General features: G+C 45.2%; 1 protein-coding gene across 14 annotated transcripts in view; it reads right to left on the reverse strand.

Annotated features, from left to right (window-relative positions):
- GPHN (gephyrin) overlaps positions 1-11358 on the reverse strand; it is a 1323901-nt gene extending 1312543 nt beyond the window's left edge. For 13 of the 14 annotated variants that reach the window (XM_069208895.1, XM_069208892.1, XM_069208890.1 and 10 more), the window contains exon 1: positions 11099-11278. In XM_069208895.1, coding sequence (XP_069064996.1) covers positions 11099-11162 — 64 coding nt within the window. In that variant the 5' untranslated portion in view covers positions 11163-11278. Of the gene's footprint in view, positions 1-11098 lie in introns of all 14 variants that reach the window. The other variant, XM_069208894.1, reaches the window with a different exon arrangement.
- Between the last annotated feature and the right edge of the window lie 9214 nt (positions 11359-20572).

Below are 20572 nucleotides of genomic sequence, written 5' to 3' on the forward strand. Positions count from 1 at the left end.
ATAATCATAAGCACAGAGTGGATGGATTATGGGTCTTAATGCGATGGAGCCTATGTTGCAAGCTCAGAAGATCACTTCATAGCTTGATGGAGTCACTTCATAGGCTACCCCTGATGGATTCACTTCATAGGCTACCCTTAATAAATTCACATCATAGGCTACCCCGGATAGGTTCACTTCATAGGCTACCCCGGATAGGTTCACTTCATAGGCTACCCTGGATAGGTTCACTTCATAGGCTACCCTTAATAGATTCACTTCATAGGCTACCCTTTATAGATTCACTTCATAGGCTACCCCTGATGGGTTCATTTCATAAGCTACCCCTGATGGGTTCACTTCAAAGGCTACCCCTGACGGATTCACTTCATAGGCTACCCCTGATGGGTTCATTTCATAGGCTACCCCTGATGGGTTCACTTCATAGGCTACCCCTGATGGGTTCACTTCATAGGCTACCCCTGATGGGTTCACTTCATAGGCTACCCCTGATGGGTTCACTTCATAGGCTACCCCTGATGGGTTCACTTCATAGGCTACCCCTGATGGGTTCACTTCATAGGCTACCCCTGACGGATTCACTTCATAGGCTACCCTGACGGATTCACTTCATAGGCTACCCTGACGGATTCACTTCATAGGCTACCCTCACAGATTCACTTCATAGCCTACCCCTCACAGATTCACTTCATAGGCTACCCCTCACAGATTCACTTCATAGGCTACCCCTCACAGATTCACTTCATAGGCTACCCCTCACAGATTCACTTCATAGGCTACCCCTCACAGATTCACTTCATAGGCTACCCCTCACAGATTCACTTCATAGGCTACCCCTCACAGATTCACTTCATAGGCTACCCCTCACAGATTCACTTCATAGGCTACCCCTGACGGATTCACTTCATAGGCTACCCCTGATGGATTCACTTCATAGGCTACCCCTGATGGATTCACTTCATAGGCTACCCCTGACAGACAGGCTACCCTTGACGGATTCACTTCTTAGTACCCTACTCCTGGCAGATTCACTTCCTAGTCTATCTGTGATAGAGTTCTTAGCAAATTGGGCTTCTGAATGTATAAATGTGTAAACCAGTGATACTCAAAGAACAGCCCGGGGGTCGCATGCGGCCCTCCTGACCTTTTCCTGTGGCCCCTTGGTCAACAGAAGCACTTGGCTGTGTTTACTCATCTCAGCACTAACATTAAAAATATGTTAAATAAACGTCCAAGCATTTATTTAAAGATTAATCGCAGTTAAAGAAGTGGAGTAATTAGAATGTCCTGCACTGCAGCGTAACTTTAGGAACACCCATTCTATGAATATATCTTGCAGCAAACGTGTAAAATATGAATGTGTCTTAAAAATTCAAAAACTATATTCCATGCAGAAGTGTTTCACCTTAGGAAATCAGATTGTCAGTGCATTAAAAAGTTTTTTTTTGTTTAAGTGATCGTTTTCAGACTTTAATTTAGAAATATTCATGCTTCCCTCCAACCCTGACAATATTGCCAATAGTGAACTAAAAAGCAAGTCATTTGTTATTTACACCTTTTGGGTGGCCAGTATAGCTATTATACATGAACATCTACATTATTAAAATCGAACACAGTAAAAGTTTTTGTACAGCACCCATTCTGAAGTCATGTATTTCAAGGTACTCTTAGATGTGATAAAGGAGGGAAAGTCAAATAGAACAACTGCCTAGGATCACACAAATTGGTCAAGCATGAATGCCTGGTGTGATCCAGGGTTTTCGGATTCCACCTAGTGCAATTCAATTCAGACACTAGATGTGCATGCTTAGCTTTCACTATACCCACCTTCGTCCACCCTCCACCCACCTGCTCACATCAGTGCGGCCCTCAGTCTTACCGCTGACCAAACGTTTCGGCCCCTGGGAAAGTGTTTGTGAGTACCCATGGTGTAAACTATTAAGCACCACAATATCTGTGAAAAGCTCTTTCGACGATATTCGATGAGCTGGGAATGCAAGGATATACTAAGAAACCCACTTCCACAATACATCTATGATAAATGTCGATTAACAGGAAAGGTGTATGGTATGTTAACCCACAGATCACATGCCGCATAGCACAGTGTCCCTATCCGCAACGGTACAGCAGTCAGATGCAACAGGACATATGAAACTGAATTCCGCTTTCGCCCCATGTAATTCCTAACACTCGGCTAAGAGAGGATCCCAGGTCTTGTTCAGACTACTCATGCGGGCGTCTACCCGGACGCAGAATCACTTAGAGAGGCACTGATGCGACGTGGGACTCGGCTGTAAGAGAACAGCATCTCGAGGGAGGTGGACTGCAACGGATGGGTAGAAATTCCTTTAGAGGGCGAGAAGAGGGGAGTGGGTTGGTGGCCATAAAACTCAATGTACCACAGAGACAAGAGGCGCCATGATTTTCGACATACTGTTAACAGACTCAACAACATATCACAATTTGGAGCGTGACAGCAAACAAAGTCTGAATGTTGGCAAAGCACACAAGATGGCTCTAACAAACAATCAAACAGATCGGATTAAAGGGAACCCTCGGGTAGCAATTGCCTGCACAATCATTCCAACAATGCATATTATTGTAGTAAAAATAAAAAAAAAAATTTATTACAGGACACCAAAGTTTGTCAATTACAAAATAAGCTTTCTAAGGTTTCAGAATGCCGAGGTAATGTACCACGATTCCTATCCACCAGAAAGTAACTCACATGCGCAACTTACATTTCCTAGCATTCCTGCTTGCCTCGTGTCTAATATATCAACAAAGCTGACAGGCTGCACTGTTAAGTTTACCCTTAACATTAATCATGAAAATTATTTATGTGATCCTTCTTTGGTTTACAAGTACCACCGGGTCTGGTGGCTTAGTGGACTAATGCATCCACTGTAGGGGCCTGTGTTTGACCTCATGGTCACAGGTTCAAATCCTGGCAGAGTCCACTCAGCCTTTCATCCAAGTTCTGAGCTCGATAAAATGAGTACCAATGAGTTGGGTAACAATAAACATCTGTTATTCAGCGCCAAGAGGCCTATGGCTTTACAAATACACATGTTATGTTGTTGTGACACTTTTCTGCTCACAGGGTGCTTGACGTGCAGATAAGCACTTCCCACACTTAGGGTTGGTACGGTAGGATGTGCTGGGTAAGTGGCACGCCTAGGGGTGTCCCGTGAACGTATATTATATATACACACACACACACACACACACACACACACACTTATGAGAAGCAGTCACAGAATGACATTCAGAAACAACGTGCGAGGTAAAATCAGTAGAGAAAGAAGAGGGGGTTAACACTCATTTAAACATTAACCCTACATCACAAAATCTTCTAAGGTACCAGTCGATGTCATACAAAGTCATTTCCAGCAAGAAAACAAAGAGTATTCTAGGTCACTCTTCAATTTCTAACCTAGAAGAAACAAGCAAAGAACACTGAAAATAGATCTATTAGAAACCACTACATAAAATCAATCGCTGCAACTTCACGCACAGTAGCCTTTCAACCCAGCAAATCAATGCAAAACAGTTACTAGGACAGTCCATGCAGAATGCTCGTTCCGCAGCCCACAATAATCAGCATCCCAAACCCAGCCTGCGCGTCTACAATCTGCCTTCCTGCCGAGATGGAAATCACAGATGTCATGCACCTCTCTTAACGCCTCCAGATGTGTAATTTCTTAGTATTGTACAGTCAGGCAAACGCCGTTCACCAAAGGGCTGCGACCTTAATTAGAAACTCCGAGGAACCTGTGCTAAGTTAATTATAATCTGACTTGCAATGTACAATGTATACTCCAGCAAACAGTCCTCGAGCCCCGGCGCTGAAAGGCAGAATCGGGTCACACGTGTCCCCTATGTAGAGCGATTCTATGTGACGCTGAAAGGCAGAATCGGGTCACATGTCCCCTATGTAGAGTGATACTATATATGAGGGGTGAGAGAGATGACGTGTACGGTGTAGGGTGGGTAAAGACGCCTGAGCCCCGGCGCTGAAAGGCAGAATCGGGTCACATGTCCCCTATGTAGAGTGATACTATATATTAGGGGCGGCAGAGATGACGTGTACGGTCCAAGGTGGGTAAAGACGCCTGAGCCCCGGCGCTGAAAGGCAGAATCGGGTCACATGTCCCCTATGTAGAGTGATACTATATATTAGGGGCGGCAGAGATGACGTGTACGGTCCACGGTGGGTAAAGACGCCTGAGCCGGGTCACGTCCCCTATGTAGAGTGATTCTATATATGAGGGGTGAGAGAGATGACGTGTACGGTCCCCTATGTAGAGTGATTCTATATATGAGGGGTGGCAGAGATGACGTGTACGGTCCACGGTGGGTAAAGACGCCTGAGCCGGGTCACGTCCCCTATGTAGAGTGATTCTATATATGAGGGGTGAGAGAGATGACGTGTACGGTCCCCTATGTAGAGTGATTCTATATATGAGGGGTGGCAGAGATGACGTGTACGGTCCACGGTGGGTAAAGACGCCTGAGCCGGGTCACGTCCCCTATGTAGAGTGATTCTATATATGAGGGGTGAGAGAGATGACGTGTACGGTCTAGGGAGGGTAAAGACGCCTGAGCCCCGGCGCTGAAAGGCAGAATCAGGTCACGTCCCCTATGTAGAGCGATTCTATGTTTGAGGGGTGGGAGAGATGAAGTATACGGCCTAGGGTCGGTAAAGACGCCGAAGCCCTGTTGCTGATAAGCAGAATTAGTTCATGCACTTCTTCGACGTAGAATAATTCTACATTTATGTGGTGGGGAAAGGAAGTGTGTGGTCGAGGGTAGCCAAAGATGCAGAGTCCCGATGATGCAAGTCTCCTATGTAGAATGATTCGACATATGAAGGTTGGGAGGGGAGGGTAAACATGTCTGAGTCCCGGTGCTGAAAGGCACAATTAGTCCATACACGTCTCCTATGTAGAACAGTACCACATATATGTGGTGGGGAAAGGAAATGTATGGTCTAGGGTAGCCAAAGATGCTGAGTCCCGGTGCTGAAAGGCAGAATTAGTCCATATGTGCCTCCTAAGTAGGATGATTCACAAATGTCTCAACTTCTTATGCTGGGGGGCGAGAGAAATGTAGCTGTATTGGTCTAGGGTGGACAAAGAGGCCTGAGCCCGGTTCAGTTATATAAAATTGTAATTCACTGGTATTGTTTTCTCCCTGGCACACCACAGCATTTACCATTCATAGGTCCTCTGAAGGCATGATGTGCCTGTGGCATAGGCGCAGTAGTACATGACATTCAGATACATGACTCTATGGTGACCAGGACGAGCTGGAGTTTTACATAGCCCGGGGCACTACCTGAAGGCTCTTTTGGAAAACTGGGCCTATCAAGGACTGTAGGCAGCTGCAGATAAATCGAATACAAAACTCAGCCCCTACCAGATACTCCTCTCTTCATATAACAAGGGTCATAAAATCGTCCAAGTCCCCTCTGAATAACACTGCTTTTAAAGCTTCATGAAGCTCAAGTTGGGTTCTGCCCTCATTGTCTGGTTCAGGGCACTTCAAAGCCTCGGCCACAGATATTCTCCCTGTTTTAGTCTCTGGAAGGTTTATTGGTAGAACCCAGCGGGCTACAGATTTATGGTTGGGATCTAGTGAGGATAGGCTCTGTATGCACCCTGGGAATATACGTCCTGTACGCTTTGCGTATAGTGCGCAGAGCCTGACATTTGATTCCAGCTTCCATCGGCAGTCCTAGGCCGTGAGGAAGGCTCACTAAAGAAAAAGTTTAAAGTAAGCCACGAGAGGGCCACTGGGGCCAACTGGGCTGTTTTCCGAAGCTTTTGGATAATAATGAACTGTGATGTGCATGTGTAGATTATTCCACACTATGGACCCAGCAAAAAAGATATTCTATCTATCCCAACTAATGATGTATTTGATGGAGTAGCACTGAGACGGCCTAGGGTAACTGATGATGTAAGTGGTCTGGCTGGTATTGAGTCAGAGAGTAACTGTGCAGATATCCTTGGGCAGATGTCATAAGGCCCATAAATATGAGGCTGAGAGACTGTAACTCAATTCTTGCTTTAACAGGCCTCCAGCACGGTTTGTTGAGACTGGGGCATGGAATCTGCACCTTTCGATAGCGGTTGGTATAGGAGTATCAGTTGTTTATGTAAGCTGCATGAATGACAAACACACAACAACCCTGATCATCGGCTTATATGGCCGGGGTGTATAGGCAGAGCAGGGAATCCTAGTCAGCAAACAGATCTGAAGCTTTGGTGTGTAATAAGCTTGCGGGTAGGGCCATTTTTTACTAAGAGGTAGATACAAACTGAATTTATTTGCAAATAACTCCCTGTTCTAAAGATAGCGTGTGGTTTGGCTGCACGTAATCGGGAACAACCCAGTAAGCAACACCAGCAAAGCGCTGCATCAACAAAGGATCCCTGAGAAACCGCTGCATCTGCAAACCAGGGATTCCCCCAGCAAAACACCTCAGGGAACTTCAGAGAGCATGCACTTTAATGACGGACCTTTGTAACACCACAGCTAAGTCTGCACCGGCACAAAAACAAGCCTTGGACGCAGCCTTTTACAACGAGACACAGAGGGGAAAACGTCACTTGCTTCCTTTTTAAACAGTCACACAGTGAAATCGTGTTATCTGAAGAACAGTTTCAAACCCTTCGTTTTTGGGCTCACGTTTCATTCGGATCTCTTTCCAGGAAGGTGGTCTTTATCTTCAGGCACAGACCCCGTGGGGCAAGGAGTTGTAATGCAGCTGTGCTACAAGCAGCAGGTACTGAACCCCAGATGGAGAGAGGGAAGGCACCAACACTTCAGGGAGTACCTCATTTGAATGAGGCAGTCTCCCCCCCTCCCCCCCCCCCCCCCCAGGGCTGCTGGACAATGTCTTTCCTCTTATAAAAGTTATGCTTGCCGAGGCCTAACACACCAAGGACACGAACCATTCCAAGACAACGGAGGTGACCTTAGACCCCAGTGGTGGGGGTAAAAGGCATACCTCCTACTGGAGTTATGCGGAGAGAAACAGAAAAGGCGAACATGTAAGACGGGTATCCAAGGTGGGGACGGGTCATGAAACGGAGAAATGCAAAATTCGAATGGTTCGATGAATGTGGGGATTAGGCTGTACGTGTTCGGCCGACATAATAGGAGCAAGATCTTAACTTTCAAGATTACAAGAGTCCTTTGGAAATCCTAAAGTCATTTCCAAAAGTAATTAACTATCCCATCAGGGTTCTAATCATGTGGACCAAATAAGCAGGATGACCTACACTTACTTAGCAGGATAATTCCTTGGCTTGCTACAGCAATAGAGAACTTTTTTGTGTGCTGTCAGTTTCCTTCTGGAGTACACTTTCAATGTCCAGTATAAACATTAACCCCAGAATAGCGTATGCCGTGTTCACGCGGTTTGCAGAGTGGTAGGCGTTTCGCCGCTACCTTCAGATAGGGTCACTCACTCTTCCAACACACAGTATTCACATGCACAGCACATACTCGTGGTATCTCCCATTCTAGAAGCCTGGGGATCAGGGCAATTCTCCCTGAAAAGGGTAATGGCCAAGTTTCTGTGCCCGACTCCCGGCCCTGATAACCCCCTTCCCAATTATAAATGACCCGGCTGCCTGAAAAGGTCAATGAGTGCGCTGGATTTTCATGTATTAAATTGTGCTGTTCTGTGGCTTTTAAGGTTGATGGCTGTGGGATGCTGGTGCAGAGGAAAGCTTGGCAAGCAGGCGTGTTATTTATGGCTTGCCTTTATGTGCAGGCGCTGCGTGAACGTCCGGAGCAGCGCAGGTTCAGCACCAGCACGACTGGACAGCTCCACCACAGATGGGACTTTGAAACCGGCCCAGAAGGCAGACTCCCGCGAGAACATCTCCGGCCGCACCGAGGGGTACTCCCTTCAGCCTCGGTCGCAGGGAGATGTTCTGGGGAGCCCCAGGGCCGGCCGAAGAGGTCCTGCTGTGTGCAGGAAAAGATGAATACACGGAAACGACAGATCGAAGATGCAAACACCCTGCACCAAAGTCCCGCCAATGCCCACGGCCATGGCTGCCGGCTGTTTACGTGGGCACTGCTACCTGTTCCTTTGCTACCCACTGGCTGGCCGGTAATAGCAATCCCACCCGGGTCAGCAGCAATGGAGCACGATGGACACTCAATGATGCAGTGCACGAGGACGCGTGCATCCGTGCCCGGCACGTCATCAGAGGTGGAAACTCCGCGAGCTTCATCACAAACAAGCAAAAACAAGAAAATCAGCAAGTGCCGTTACCACAAAATGAGCAGTGGAAAGGGGGTCCGGGATGCCTTTGGGTACCAGGCTGCATTCAGGGACTCGAAATCCCGGCATCCCGCAGCACACAACCATTTTCATAAAACACAGTCGATGACTGTGAGAGATGGAAGGGAGAGCAACAGAAGGGCCAGCCTGCAGGCTCCCGGCGCTGGGGGCGGCTGCTGTGCAGGGAGAAGCTAACACGCGGGGACACCTGGCCACCCCTCCCCCGGTGCGTGGCCACAGGGGGCCTGCCCGAGAGAAGACAGATTCACTCAAGCAGAGCATAGACGCACATGTCTACAAGAAGCGCGGCTCGTGGGCCAGCCCCCACCATCCCAGGAGGCACAGTGCCAGAGGGACACAGATACACTAGCTTTCACCACAAAATAAATTAACGCCTAGGTTGGCCTATTTTATATATGTATACACATATACATAACAAGGTGCATCCAGTACGCATGTATGACAAATATGTAAGTCACGGGCACATGGCAAAAGTGTCAAGGGTCGTGCCCTTCCAAGGTCTTTGAAAAAACTGGAGAAAGTGACACAGGAGTGCGCAGATTCCGTGGCAGTCAAATAGTGAAATGTAAAACCAGGATCATCACAACATGCTCACGGAAGACTCCGCTAAAAGGAGTTAATCTGGTGTCAACTTTGGGCCGAAGTCGAACCAACAGGAGCACAGTTCTCAGAGAATCTGGAGCATCCATTCAATTATGACTTTAGGAATAAATGCTGACGCGTAATCAAGCCATTCATAGTAACCAGAGAGACTAGTGTTCACAGAAACCTGGGCCAGAAAGTCCACCCTACTGACCCCTGAGTGCGCACTAATCTGAGATCCAATCACCATCGATAATAAAGGCCGTAAATAGATAAACCTCCAGTGTTAATGCTCGCTTAGAACACTGCAACAGACAGCGACTCTTAGAACTCTGTTTTTCTTTTCTGTAACGAAACAAAAGGAACATGCAGAGCAAGTTTCTGGCTAATGATCATCTAAAGTAAACCATCCACATTAAGGTAAAGGTCAAAGTTCTGCAGAAACCCCAGCAGAGCTATGTGGTGCGTGTTCATCTACAGTTCAAAAGCAATACATTTCAAACCATTAGCAGTGTGTTCACCAAAAGTAGGATCCCCGCAGGAACCCAAGGGCCAATATCAGAGGAAGCACCAGAAGCATGGTGCAGGGTTGTGCTCCGCTAAATAGAATCAAACACTGTAATCCAAGGCAATACGTTGACCAATGGGCTCCACCGAATGAGTCATCCATATTAACCTAACCTACAAATCGATGCTCATCTAGCGGGACATCTGAAGCATGTGGCTCAATATTCATGTAAAACGATGCTCAGAGTGGCCTGTGAACTTCAGTTCATGTAAACATAGATATCCATAATCGAGCAAGCATGAAGGGACATCAGACGATCCAAGGCCCAGTGCCCACATGAAACTAGACACAATAATTAAGCACTGTAAACACGAGCGTTCATGTAACAAGGTTCAAGAATAATCACAGATGGTCTTGTTTGAATTGTAAAGCGGGGCAGTCATAGATGTCAATCAAACAAGGGCTCATCAAGGTATACGACGGAGGCATACAACGCACATCCTCAAGGGAAAGCACGTCGTTACCAAACCTCCCTTGCTCCATTTGTTTTATTTAAATAGTATACACATACTTCCCGTGACATCTGCCACACACATCCAGGCTTCCCCAAAACACCCGGAAGACCCCTAAGCGGCACACATACCGTCCACATCCGACGCACGTACACAGTCCCATATGAAACACACAACTATTTCCCTCATAACAGGTAAAGACTTCCCCACTCTCACAAATGGCCAACTACTGCAAAAGGCAGGCCAGGTTTCATGGATCCACACTTAGGGACTCTTGGTGCATGCACCCCACACACTGATACCGACCAGACAATCTGGATGTCTCTGAAAAGCACTCCATGTCAAGCTCACACGACACCTTACCCTGATATTCCCCAGATACCTATCATACCTTGCTCACACATCCCCGATCTCCCCGGTAGAACGTGTGTGCCACTCACATGGCTCATAAGTCTCTCACATACCACCCACTGCCTCGAGATGCACCTTAACGACATAATGTGCCTCTTACACTCCAATGTACGTCAAACACATCCCATGTGCCCCTCCAGCCCCCAGGCGCGCATCACAGGCCACACAACTTGCCATTTCCTAATTTCTCACTCATATCCCCCCACTGCAACATATATTCTCCGATTAACCATACATCCATGAGAAGACCCACACCAGGCACCTGAGACCCCCAGATCTCCCTCACCCACCGATTCCCCAAGTGTCCCTGAGCGTGTGTGACTGACACACACACACAGTGCACCGTGCTGCCGGCACCGCAAAGCTGCCAGCCCACGTCTGGAAGATGCATTGGACCCGGCCAGGCTGAGCAGTGCCCCCTCGCATCCTCCACCCGGCGAGCCCCTCAGCACCCCACACCCGAGCCACATTCACACCTGCACCCCCTCCCCGGCAGCAGAGGAGCGCTGCAGCGAGGAGGGGGAGCACTGGACAGGTCCACCCACGGGCCCCCGCACGGTGCTGGACGGACAACAGGGAGCAGCCCTCCCGAGAGCGGGCTCGCCAATGCACCCCACGATGGGATTTTCCTCCAATTGATCAGGCTGTTTTGTGGCATGAGCGGCCGCTCAGGGGTTAAGAGGGGTCTCCGGCCCCCGGCAGGTGGGGAAGGGCGCGCTGCCCCGTCCGTCTCCTCGGTTGTTGCTCGGGCCTCACCTGTCAAGACGCCGACTCGGATTTGGTGGTCGTGGTTGGTCAGGATCATCCCCTCGGTCGCCATGTTGTTTCCCAGCGCCGCTGTCACCGCACTGAGCAGGAGAGAGGAGGAGAGGCGCGAGGGGGAGCCAGGCGGGCGAGCCGAGCGCCGAGGCGGCGAGCGAGCCTGGAGCCGGGAGGAGGAGGGAGCCCGGGGGAGGCGCACAGGCAGCAGCAGCGGAGCGCAGAGCGCACCCAACGCCCGGCGTGCTACTGCTTCATTTGGGTGACACCTGTTCACATCAGAGCTCCTGACACTCCTGCCTTTTGAGGAGATGCACTACATTAAAGCATGCACCGCAATTTTAGCAGCCGTGGCTAAGACACGTGAAAAATATTTTAATTTAAAGGACACAGACTGAGTATGATCAGTTTGTCCTTTGAATCACCCTCTAATGCACTACTCTGGAGTGGTCGAAGCTGCACTGTCATTACCTCTCCCTAGTCAGGAGAACGTCAACGTTTATGGCAAATATTATTGTTTATTATATTTTTTTACTTTCTTCCTTTTACATTCTCCCTGGGCCCTAGCTATAACGAAACAAAATGTATAAACAAGGCGCTTCCTGAACATTATGAGTCTCCAAAGAGGATGAGATCGAGAGTTTTTTTTAAATTCTGCACCCATTGAAGTCAATGGGGCAGTGGGGTAGCGTGGGGGGTGCACGGGGGGGGGGGGGGGCGGCCGCACTGGGCGCAACATCTGGGGGGGGGGGGGGGGGGCGCGCTCGCACTCGCGAGTGCTAAAATCCACGGGTTAGGGGGCGCAAATTACTTGCCTTGCCCCGGGTGCTGACAACCCACGCTACGCCACTGCAATGGGGAGACATGTTTTAGGGAGGGTGAGGACTATTTTCAGGCTGAGTGACCCCATTTAAGTTTACACTTGATATTCCGTTTGTTGTAAAGGGTGGAGATAAAGCCTTCAAGGGCACTGCTCCTAAAGAGGCGAGTTGAGGTGCATGCGCAAGGCGTGCGTGTCTGCTTTCTGGCAATTACCGGTAAACTTCATTACCCTGATTCTGCACTCCTTGTCCCATTACTTACTTTTGCATTATAGGCCCGCCCTAATCTTTCTTCCATTTTAATGAAACGGAACCACCCCTTCCGCTATGAAAGTGGATACAAGATCTACCAGAAACCTATATTACTTAAGCCCCAAATTCCGCAAAGAATAACCGGGCAGGATGGAGGCACATAAGTGATGGAACAAGAAGTGCAGAAGTGGAGTAATGAAGGTTACAGTAAGTAGTCCAGACATTGCCTCCTCATCTCTCCTCCTTCTCCTCTAGCTTACTTTTGCAGATATGGCAAATCTTGAATAATTCTTCGTTGCTCTGAGGGAAAAGAAAATATCATGCTACATATAGTTTATCGTTAACAAAAGCATTTTATATTTATAACTGTTAAACCCATCAGCTCTTAGTGTGGTTCCCCCTGTCTTTTTGCTTCTGACCTCCTGGTTTTTGGTCCTATGCTGGTATGTTTTTGCTGGCTTTAGGACTCTGGGCAGTTTACCATTGTACAAAAGTGCAGATGCTCCCTGTGTAAAAGGTTTTGGTGATTGGTTTCTCAGTGAGTGGCATATTTGATTTACCAGTAAGTCCTTAGTAAAGTGCACTATGTGTGCCTAGGGCCTGTGAATCAAATGCTGCTAGTGGGCCTGTAGAACTGATTGTGCCACCTACATAAGTAGCCCTGAAAAATGTCTCAGACCTGCTACTGCAGTGTCTGTGTTGGCAGTTTTAAACTGCCAGTTCGACCTGGCAAGTGCCCCCACTTGCCAGGCCCAAATCTTCCCTTTTACTACATGTAAGTCAACCCTGAGGATGGCCCAGGAAGCCCCATGGGCAGGGGGCAGTGTATTTAAAAGGTAGGACATGTAATGGTGTGATTAACATGTTCTCATAGTGTACTACTGCTAAATTCGTTTTTTCACTATTGCAAAGCCTATTTCTCCCATAGGACAACATGGGGATTTGCCTTGACATATCTTTTAAGACTTCTCTTTGAAGTTTGCCTACTTCAGAGGGATAAATGGGTATAAGTACTGGACCTCTGACCCCACACAATTAGAATCTGCAGGCCCGATGCGGCTGCATTGCCTCTGTACTCAGCTCGAGTACAGAGTCTTGTGTCACCGACGTCCGTGATACCCGACTCTGCCGCAGCACCTGTGGCCACGTGGTGTGATTGCGATACCGCAAAGTCGAAGCCTTGCATCTTGACCTGCCAGATTCATGGACCCCACCTTGTCGTAAGGAACCACTGCCTCACAACCGATGCTGCATCACCTCCCCTGCCACTATAAGGAACCAACGCCTCACCTCCCCTGCCTAGCAGTAAGGAACCGACACCTCACCTCCCCGGTGGCAGTAAGGAACTAACACCACACTGGCTCCAGCAAGTCCTCACCTCCCCGACTCTGTGCAACATCTCTGTTTCCTCATCGTTTACCAAAGGTACTCCATAACCGGCCCGCAATCCCCCATAAGTGGCATCGCACTGTTGGAAACAACTCTGTAAAGACGGCATGATAGCCCCAGTTAGAGCTATTGTGTTTCTAAGCACTATTCTGAGATGTAATCTTTAAAAATTCGTATCTATGCTTGTATATGTTGGATTTTTGTCATCTTGGTCTTGTTTTACTCAGATAAATATTGACTATTCCTCTAAAGCGGTGTGGAGTACTTTTATGATATTTTGACTCTGTTACTGCGTGTGTACAAATATTTTACTCATTGCCTCTGTGATAAGCCTGACTGCTTGAGCTAAGCGACCAAGGGTGTGAGTAGAGGTTATCTTAGCTGTGTGATTCCCTTACCCTGACTAGAGTCAGGGTCCCTAGTTGGGCAGAGTGCAAACCACTACCAACTAGAGAGCCCATTTCTAGCACTAATCACTGAATTTTACTGACTTCCTAATTTTTTTCTGTAGCTTCGTTCCAAACATTAATTCACTTCTTTGAGCTAAATCTAGCATATAATGCTTAATAAATGTTGACAGATTTGCCCATGTAGCTGCAGAACAAATATCCAAAACTGAGGCACGGCTCCATTCTACCCATGCGCAGCCATCCAGCTGGTTGCACAAACCTGAACACTTCTAGGTAATGGCACACCTGCCAAAGAATTAGCTGGGCTGATGACATACTTAATCCCCCTGGCAAGGATTGTCAATGAGGACCTATAGGCCCTTTTAGCAACCCCCAAAATGAAAAAACAGGAAACCTACCTACAACTGTGCCCCTCATAAATAAATAATCACAGTCAATTTTGCCAATTAATCCTCATCTGTTTTTGAATTAGAACATTGTGGGAACTGAAACCCCAATAATTTGCTGAACCTCAATATTTTTATGCACCAGGATTTTTTACCTCAGGTAGTTCAGCTCTGTAATTTATCACTGATCTAGCCGCACAAGACCACCCTCCCTAACATTAAGCGCAGTAATTATCAGAGTAGAATTCAAATAAAAACTGAGATCACTGAATAATTGAGTTCTAAATCAAAATTATGTTTAAAAGGTTTATTACAAAATTGTTAATATAAACAACACTGAACCATAAAATCATAGTCAAATCCTCATTTAAGCAGTTCAATCTGTCTAGCTTCTAAGTGACAAATAAATAATGTGTACTGACAGCATCCTAAGGGAGAAGGAGAAAGTCTCAAATGAATAGGATAGAGTTTCAGGAAAAAACTGAGAAGTCACCCTCCAACGCTCAAAGCTGAGAGGTTTTACATAGATTTTATGTATAAACAGTTAGCAAAGCTGCAGGTTCACCATGACATGATCATGGTTAGGTCACATTGGCAAATCAAAAACAGCGTCATAGGAATTAAAACTCTTTGCACTAACCCATTTCATAAGGTAAAAGAAAATCTTATGCTTGTGCCCTGAGCAACTACACTCCAGAGATGTACAATATATTATGAAACATTTCTCAAACTAAAGCTCATAGAATGATGTTCTTCTGTTCATCTACATCAGAACATCCAACAGAAATCCTTCAAAATGATACATAGGATACACAGTGAAAAGTTTCATTCACAATACACACTTTCTACGAAAATCAGCATTTACATCATAGCACCCTGTGCTACGCAGAAACTATTAGGAGGGAAGACTTGCAGCAGGTCTCTGATTGGGAGTGGGAATGAGCAAGATGAGTATAATACCAGATACTGTATCCATTCTATCAAAATAGTGTCTTGCACAAAATGTGATATCAATATATTGCATTATTATTACATTTCGAACCCACTTTATTAAGTCGTTTGAAATGCATCTTCATTAGTTCATCAGTTACGACCAAGTGCATCATTAAAATCACCTAAGATAAATCTATAACAACATAATACAGGCAACACAATTCCTTGATTCCAATGAAATGTCTTGTTCACTGTGTGGATAAAGTTACACTTCAACCTAAGTATTATTGTACCTTAAAAAATCTTGAAATATTTCTATAGTTATCTTTTCTCCAGTCCCTAACCTTTTTCCTGTTATCTTAGTTCCAGTTTATATTTTTGTCCTTCTTTTCCCCCTCCTTGGCTTCCAGTACCCAAGTGTGCTTGTTTGCCAGCTTTTTGCCTACTATTCCCTTTGTTTTCTCTTCTTTCCTGTAATCATTCCTCCTCTCTAGCTCACTGTCTATTGTCGCAGTGTATTTTAGTTCTCCACTCTTGCTGTTACCACCTTGCATGTTCCTGTGTGATCGCCAGAATTAATAGACACACCTGACAACCTGTTTGATGTTTCTCATCCATTGTGAGTATTGTCCATGTGTTACTATTATAATATCACCCAAGGTATCAGCTCCACAGACACTGCCTTTGCATGTATATCCTATATGTTGTTATTTGCAGTCTATATTTGTAACAGCAATTGTAAATGAGGAATTTACTGATCTTCAGTCTTAAAGTGTGGAGTTACTGCGTTCATTACCCCACATTCCCATTATTGTTATTGTTGTTATATGCATTTCATGCATATCTAGGATGCTAAGTATTCTAATCTTGGGTGCATGCTCTTTCTGAGCATCAGCCTCTTGCTACCTTATACAGAGATTTCCCATTGGTCCCCCTTGCTTCGCTGATTCCCTTATTTGATCTTTGGCAGCTCTGTACCAAATAATCTGTTAACATTCTCTAGCCTGCCACCTTTCCTTGCTAGAATCACTGACAATGCCCACTCCAATGTGAATATTCCTACTGACAGGCCCAACTCAAAACCTTCTTATAAAAATTGTAAATTGTTGGCTGGAGGACATTGTATAAGCAAAAATAAATTGTTTCTTTAACACCAACCACTACATGACAACCAATGATGATTATAAGCCTTTCTTGTTGATTCCTTTCTAGAAGCTTTAATAGGTATTGAAACAGGAATTGATAAGCCCAGCCTTACAAGTTTTTCCCTTTTAATTTCCAGACCAAGCATGTTAGACATTGAGTCAAGAGGCATGGAGGGCAGGAATACTGGGACAGTGTCCTAAGGCAGAACCCATGAATCCTGTACTAGCATATCCTTCAAGAATGGAAACCATTGTATCCCTGGCCCAAATTGCTTCTGCCTCTTCCCTCTGCATTTTGATTACTTGGCAAGGAAACAGCAGAATTGAGGGAATGGCATATGGTAGAGAATTGGGCCATTGATTTACTAGAGCATCCACACCCCTTGACATTGGATCCTGAAATCTGGAAAGCATTTTGGAAGGAAAGTGTTCTCTTGGCTATGTGAACAGACCCGCTGTTTGTTAAGCAAACCTAACATAAATCTCCTGAAACAAGTGTCCCGACATCCTCATGCTCTAAGAGGAAGGTTAGACTCTTCTGAGTGTATTTGTCATCACTTTAACTTGCTCCTGTATTGAAATACACTGATTGTCAACAAATGTCATTCTGCCCACAAAAAAGGGTTCTTCACCAAGGTATTCATAGAGTTTGATTTTGTTCCAAATTGCGATTCAAATACAACATTGTTACTATCCTGTCTGTTTTATTAGCACAGTGTTTTTTGACCGTGTATTTTCTGAACACTCAAAGTGCTCTCCATACCGCCATCAACCTCTTCCACTTTGCAGAGGTATGTTTGAAAACATTAATGGTGATTGGTTCATGTATGCTTTACATGTCCTCGTCTTCATTGCTTTGGGGTTCAGATGTTCGGATTTATTAGTCAAAAACGCCAGCTGACTTTACGGCCAGATCCATATGGGGCTTTGTTTGGAATATCTTCACAACCTAGCAGTCTCACCGCATGGCAACAACAATTTGTGTTCATCCCCTTTCTGACTGCTAGGTCATTATTATTAGAAAAATGGAGATTGGTTGAGGTGTCTACTCTTAGTCAACGGCTACATAAGATCTAAAATGGGTGAAGCAGTATGAGAGTTTATATGCTGCAAGAATGGGGTCTACTAAAAAAGTTTTAGAGCTATGGAGATTTCTGCCTGAGTGAGTTGTGTGTTTTTATGATGAAATTATTTATTGTTTAGTCTTTAATAGATTTGCTCCACATGATGAATTATGCTGCCCATTTGTAACAGAGTTACGGGAAAGATTGTATTAATATATTGGATTCATATGTATAATGGCTTTTCTACTTAAAAAAATACATAAAAAAAATAAAAACCCTTCCAGTTCAATTACCATTTTCCCTCCTGGAAACCACCAACCCTAAGCCATCTGAGAATCCAAATGAGCTCCCACAGTCCTCCCAACTGGCATCTGTTATTAAAGTCTTTATTATTGGGGCTAAAAAAGACACCTCCACTTCCAGACTGGATAGGTGAAGCCACCATCTCATCTCTTGTCTTATTGCCACAGTGAAATGAGAGACTCGAAATTCTGTGGCCATGGATGCCAATAGTGCAGGATGTAACGAGCTAATGGATCCACGTGAAGACATGTCCATGGAACCACATAGAGACAAGCTGCCTAAAAAGAAATATAACCAGCACGCAAGGAAACTATACTTTGTCCTAATGTATATTATACCAAAAAGAAAGAAGGCAAAATTACTCACCATGTGTCATTGAGTCCTCAATCATTCTCTTGCCAATGTGAAATAATTTTGAAGAACATAGGATACCTGTGCTGTAGCTTCAAAATCCCAGAAGCAGGAAAATATATTACACCCTTATCCACCTGGAACCATGTCCCTATGTACGGCACATTTCAGAATGGTTGAAGATAGAACTTCTGAAAGTTTATCTGTAAACCATATTCTTGTAACACTCGAATGGCTGACTTTGTCACTGTATGTAGTTGAAAATAGGAGTGAGCCACTTTCAGAAGATCGTCCGAGTACGGATGAATTATAATTTTCTCTTCATGGAATCTGGCCCTCAGGGGAGGCAGAACTTTTGTGAATACACCGGGCGTGGATTTTAGCCCTGATGGTTAAACACAAAACAGCCAATGAATTTTCTCCACTGCAAAACTGCGATATTTCTGATGTTGTTCTGTTATTGGGATATGAAGGAAAGCATCCTGGAGATCTATTGATGGGAGGAAATTGGCTTCTAGAATCAGCTGGATCTCTTGCTGCAAGGTGTTCATCTTGAAATGGTTTGTTTTCATGAACCTATTGAACTCGTTCAAGTCTGCTATCAACTTGTAGTGCCCATATGTTTTCTTTAGCAGAAACACTCTTGAATACCATCCGAAAATGTCCCCATCTCTGGAAGTAGAATAATTGTTTTTTCACAATTAAATTCCAGATGTTCACCTGGTGGGCTTTCCCCTTCCTTATATCCTTCAGCATGAGGGTTGCCACAAATCTTGAATCTGGATGCATTGACTGAACCTGTAGAGCATATCCCTGCAAAAGCCCTTACGCGATGCAGAATCACATTTTGCGAGTCGGTACCGACTATGGACCACTGCCTACTCTGAAAAAAACCGAAACAAAAAGGTTTCGATATTTTTTCTATTTGCAGCTCGTTTTCCTTTAAGGAAAACGGTCTGCAAAGAGAAAAAAAAAACTGCTTTATTTAAAAGCAGTCACGGACATGGTGGTCTGCTGTCTCCAGCAGGCCACCATCCCCGTGAGTGCCTAGACTCGCTATGGGGTCGCAAACTGTGACCCACCTCATAAATATTTATGAGGTGGGTCTTTGCGACCCCATAGCGAGTCGCAGAAGGTGTCTGAGACACCTTTCTGCATTTCCTTTTGCGAGTTGCAAATTGCGAGTCGCTGGGACTCGCAATTTGCAACTCGCTAAAGGGAACCTTCCTACATCTGGCCCCTAAGAGTCTGTACACAAGGCAAGCAGTGAAAACATTTGGCATGTATATCATGCAATAACCGCAATGTAAAAATATGATACAGTCTCTTCAAAATAGTGAATTTCTTTAACAAACAGATGCATTAGTAGTTGTAGTACATCAGATTATATCACTGCATTGACAGACATCTATTAAAAGTGTTAGTTTTTAAACACAAAATTAGAAACAGCAGTGCTCACCCCCAACACCAATATCAGTAGTGTACTAAGAGGCAAGTGAGTGGTCATGTAAACCTTAAACGTGGCCTGGATTCCTATTATAGACAGAGCAAAATTATAGTCTGTTAAATAAAACATAAGAGGTGCTTGTACAGCGCACATTCTGAACTCAAGTATTTAAATGTACTCTTTTATGTGATCAGAAAGAAAATGGAGGCTGAAGTAAAAGGCTTGTCAAGGATCACACAATTTATGAGAGCACACAATCCAGTATTGATTCTAGGTTGTCTGGTTTAGCTACCAAATGTATATCCTCTGTCTCTCTCTCTCTCTCTCCCTGTCTCTCTGTCCCTCTCTCTCCCTCTCTCTCTTTCTCTTATTTTTCTGTTTTACATCAACAACACAAGCTTAGCAGAACTGACTCAGAGCCTCCAGACCCAACTACCAAACAAAGAATGCATTTATTTTACCAGTAATGGTAAAGTGAAGGTCCACAGAAGTCAAAAGGTTGGAAACCACTGCTTTAGAGGAGTATGACCTTGATGGAAAATCAACAAACCGGTAAAGGCTTTCCCGCAATTGATAAGAACCTGCAAAATAGATGGAACGCGTTTGACTCTACATCTCCACAAGCCCTCATTTTTTCAGTTTCACCTAGTGATCTCACATCTGACATGGAACAACTTTAGATCAGTCCACATGTAAGCATTCAGATGGTAGAGTTTAGTTTCTTCATAGACAAGTAATTCATCCCAGTCTCACTCTCAAGTGGCCTTAAGTTGTAGGGCCACTCAATAATTTTTAATTTACAAAGATAAGAATTGTGATGCTTTGATATAAAAATGGTACTATTGCTGCCCTAGCATTTGAATGAAATGTTCAAGATTAAAAACCTTTTATGTTTTAGAGCAGCAACAGACTTACAACTTCGACAGAGTTAAGGCCATGTATGCAGTTTAAAGACCATATTTCCCTTAAT

Source organism: Pleurodeles waltl, chromosome 9 (assembly GCF_031143425.1).
Source record: "Pleurodeles waltl isolate 20211129_DDA chromosome 9, aPleWal1.hap1.20221129, whole genome shotgun sequence".
In the NCBI taxonomy this organism is placed as follows: domain Eukaryota; kingdom Metazoa; phylum Chordata; class Amphibia; order Caudata; family Salamandridae; genus Pleurodeles; species Pleurodeles waltl.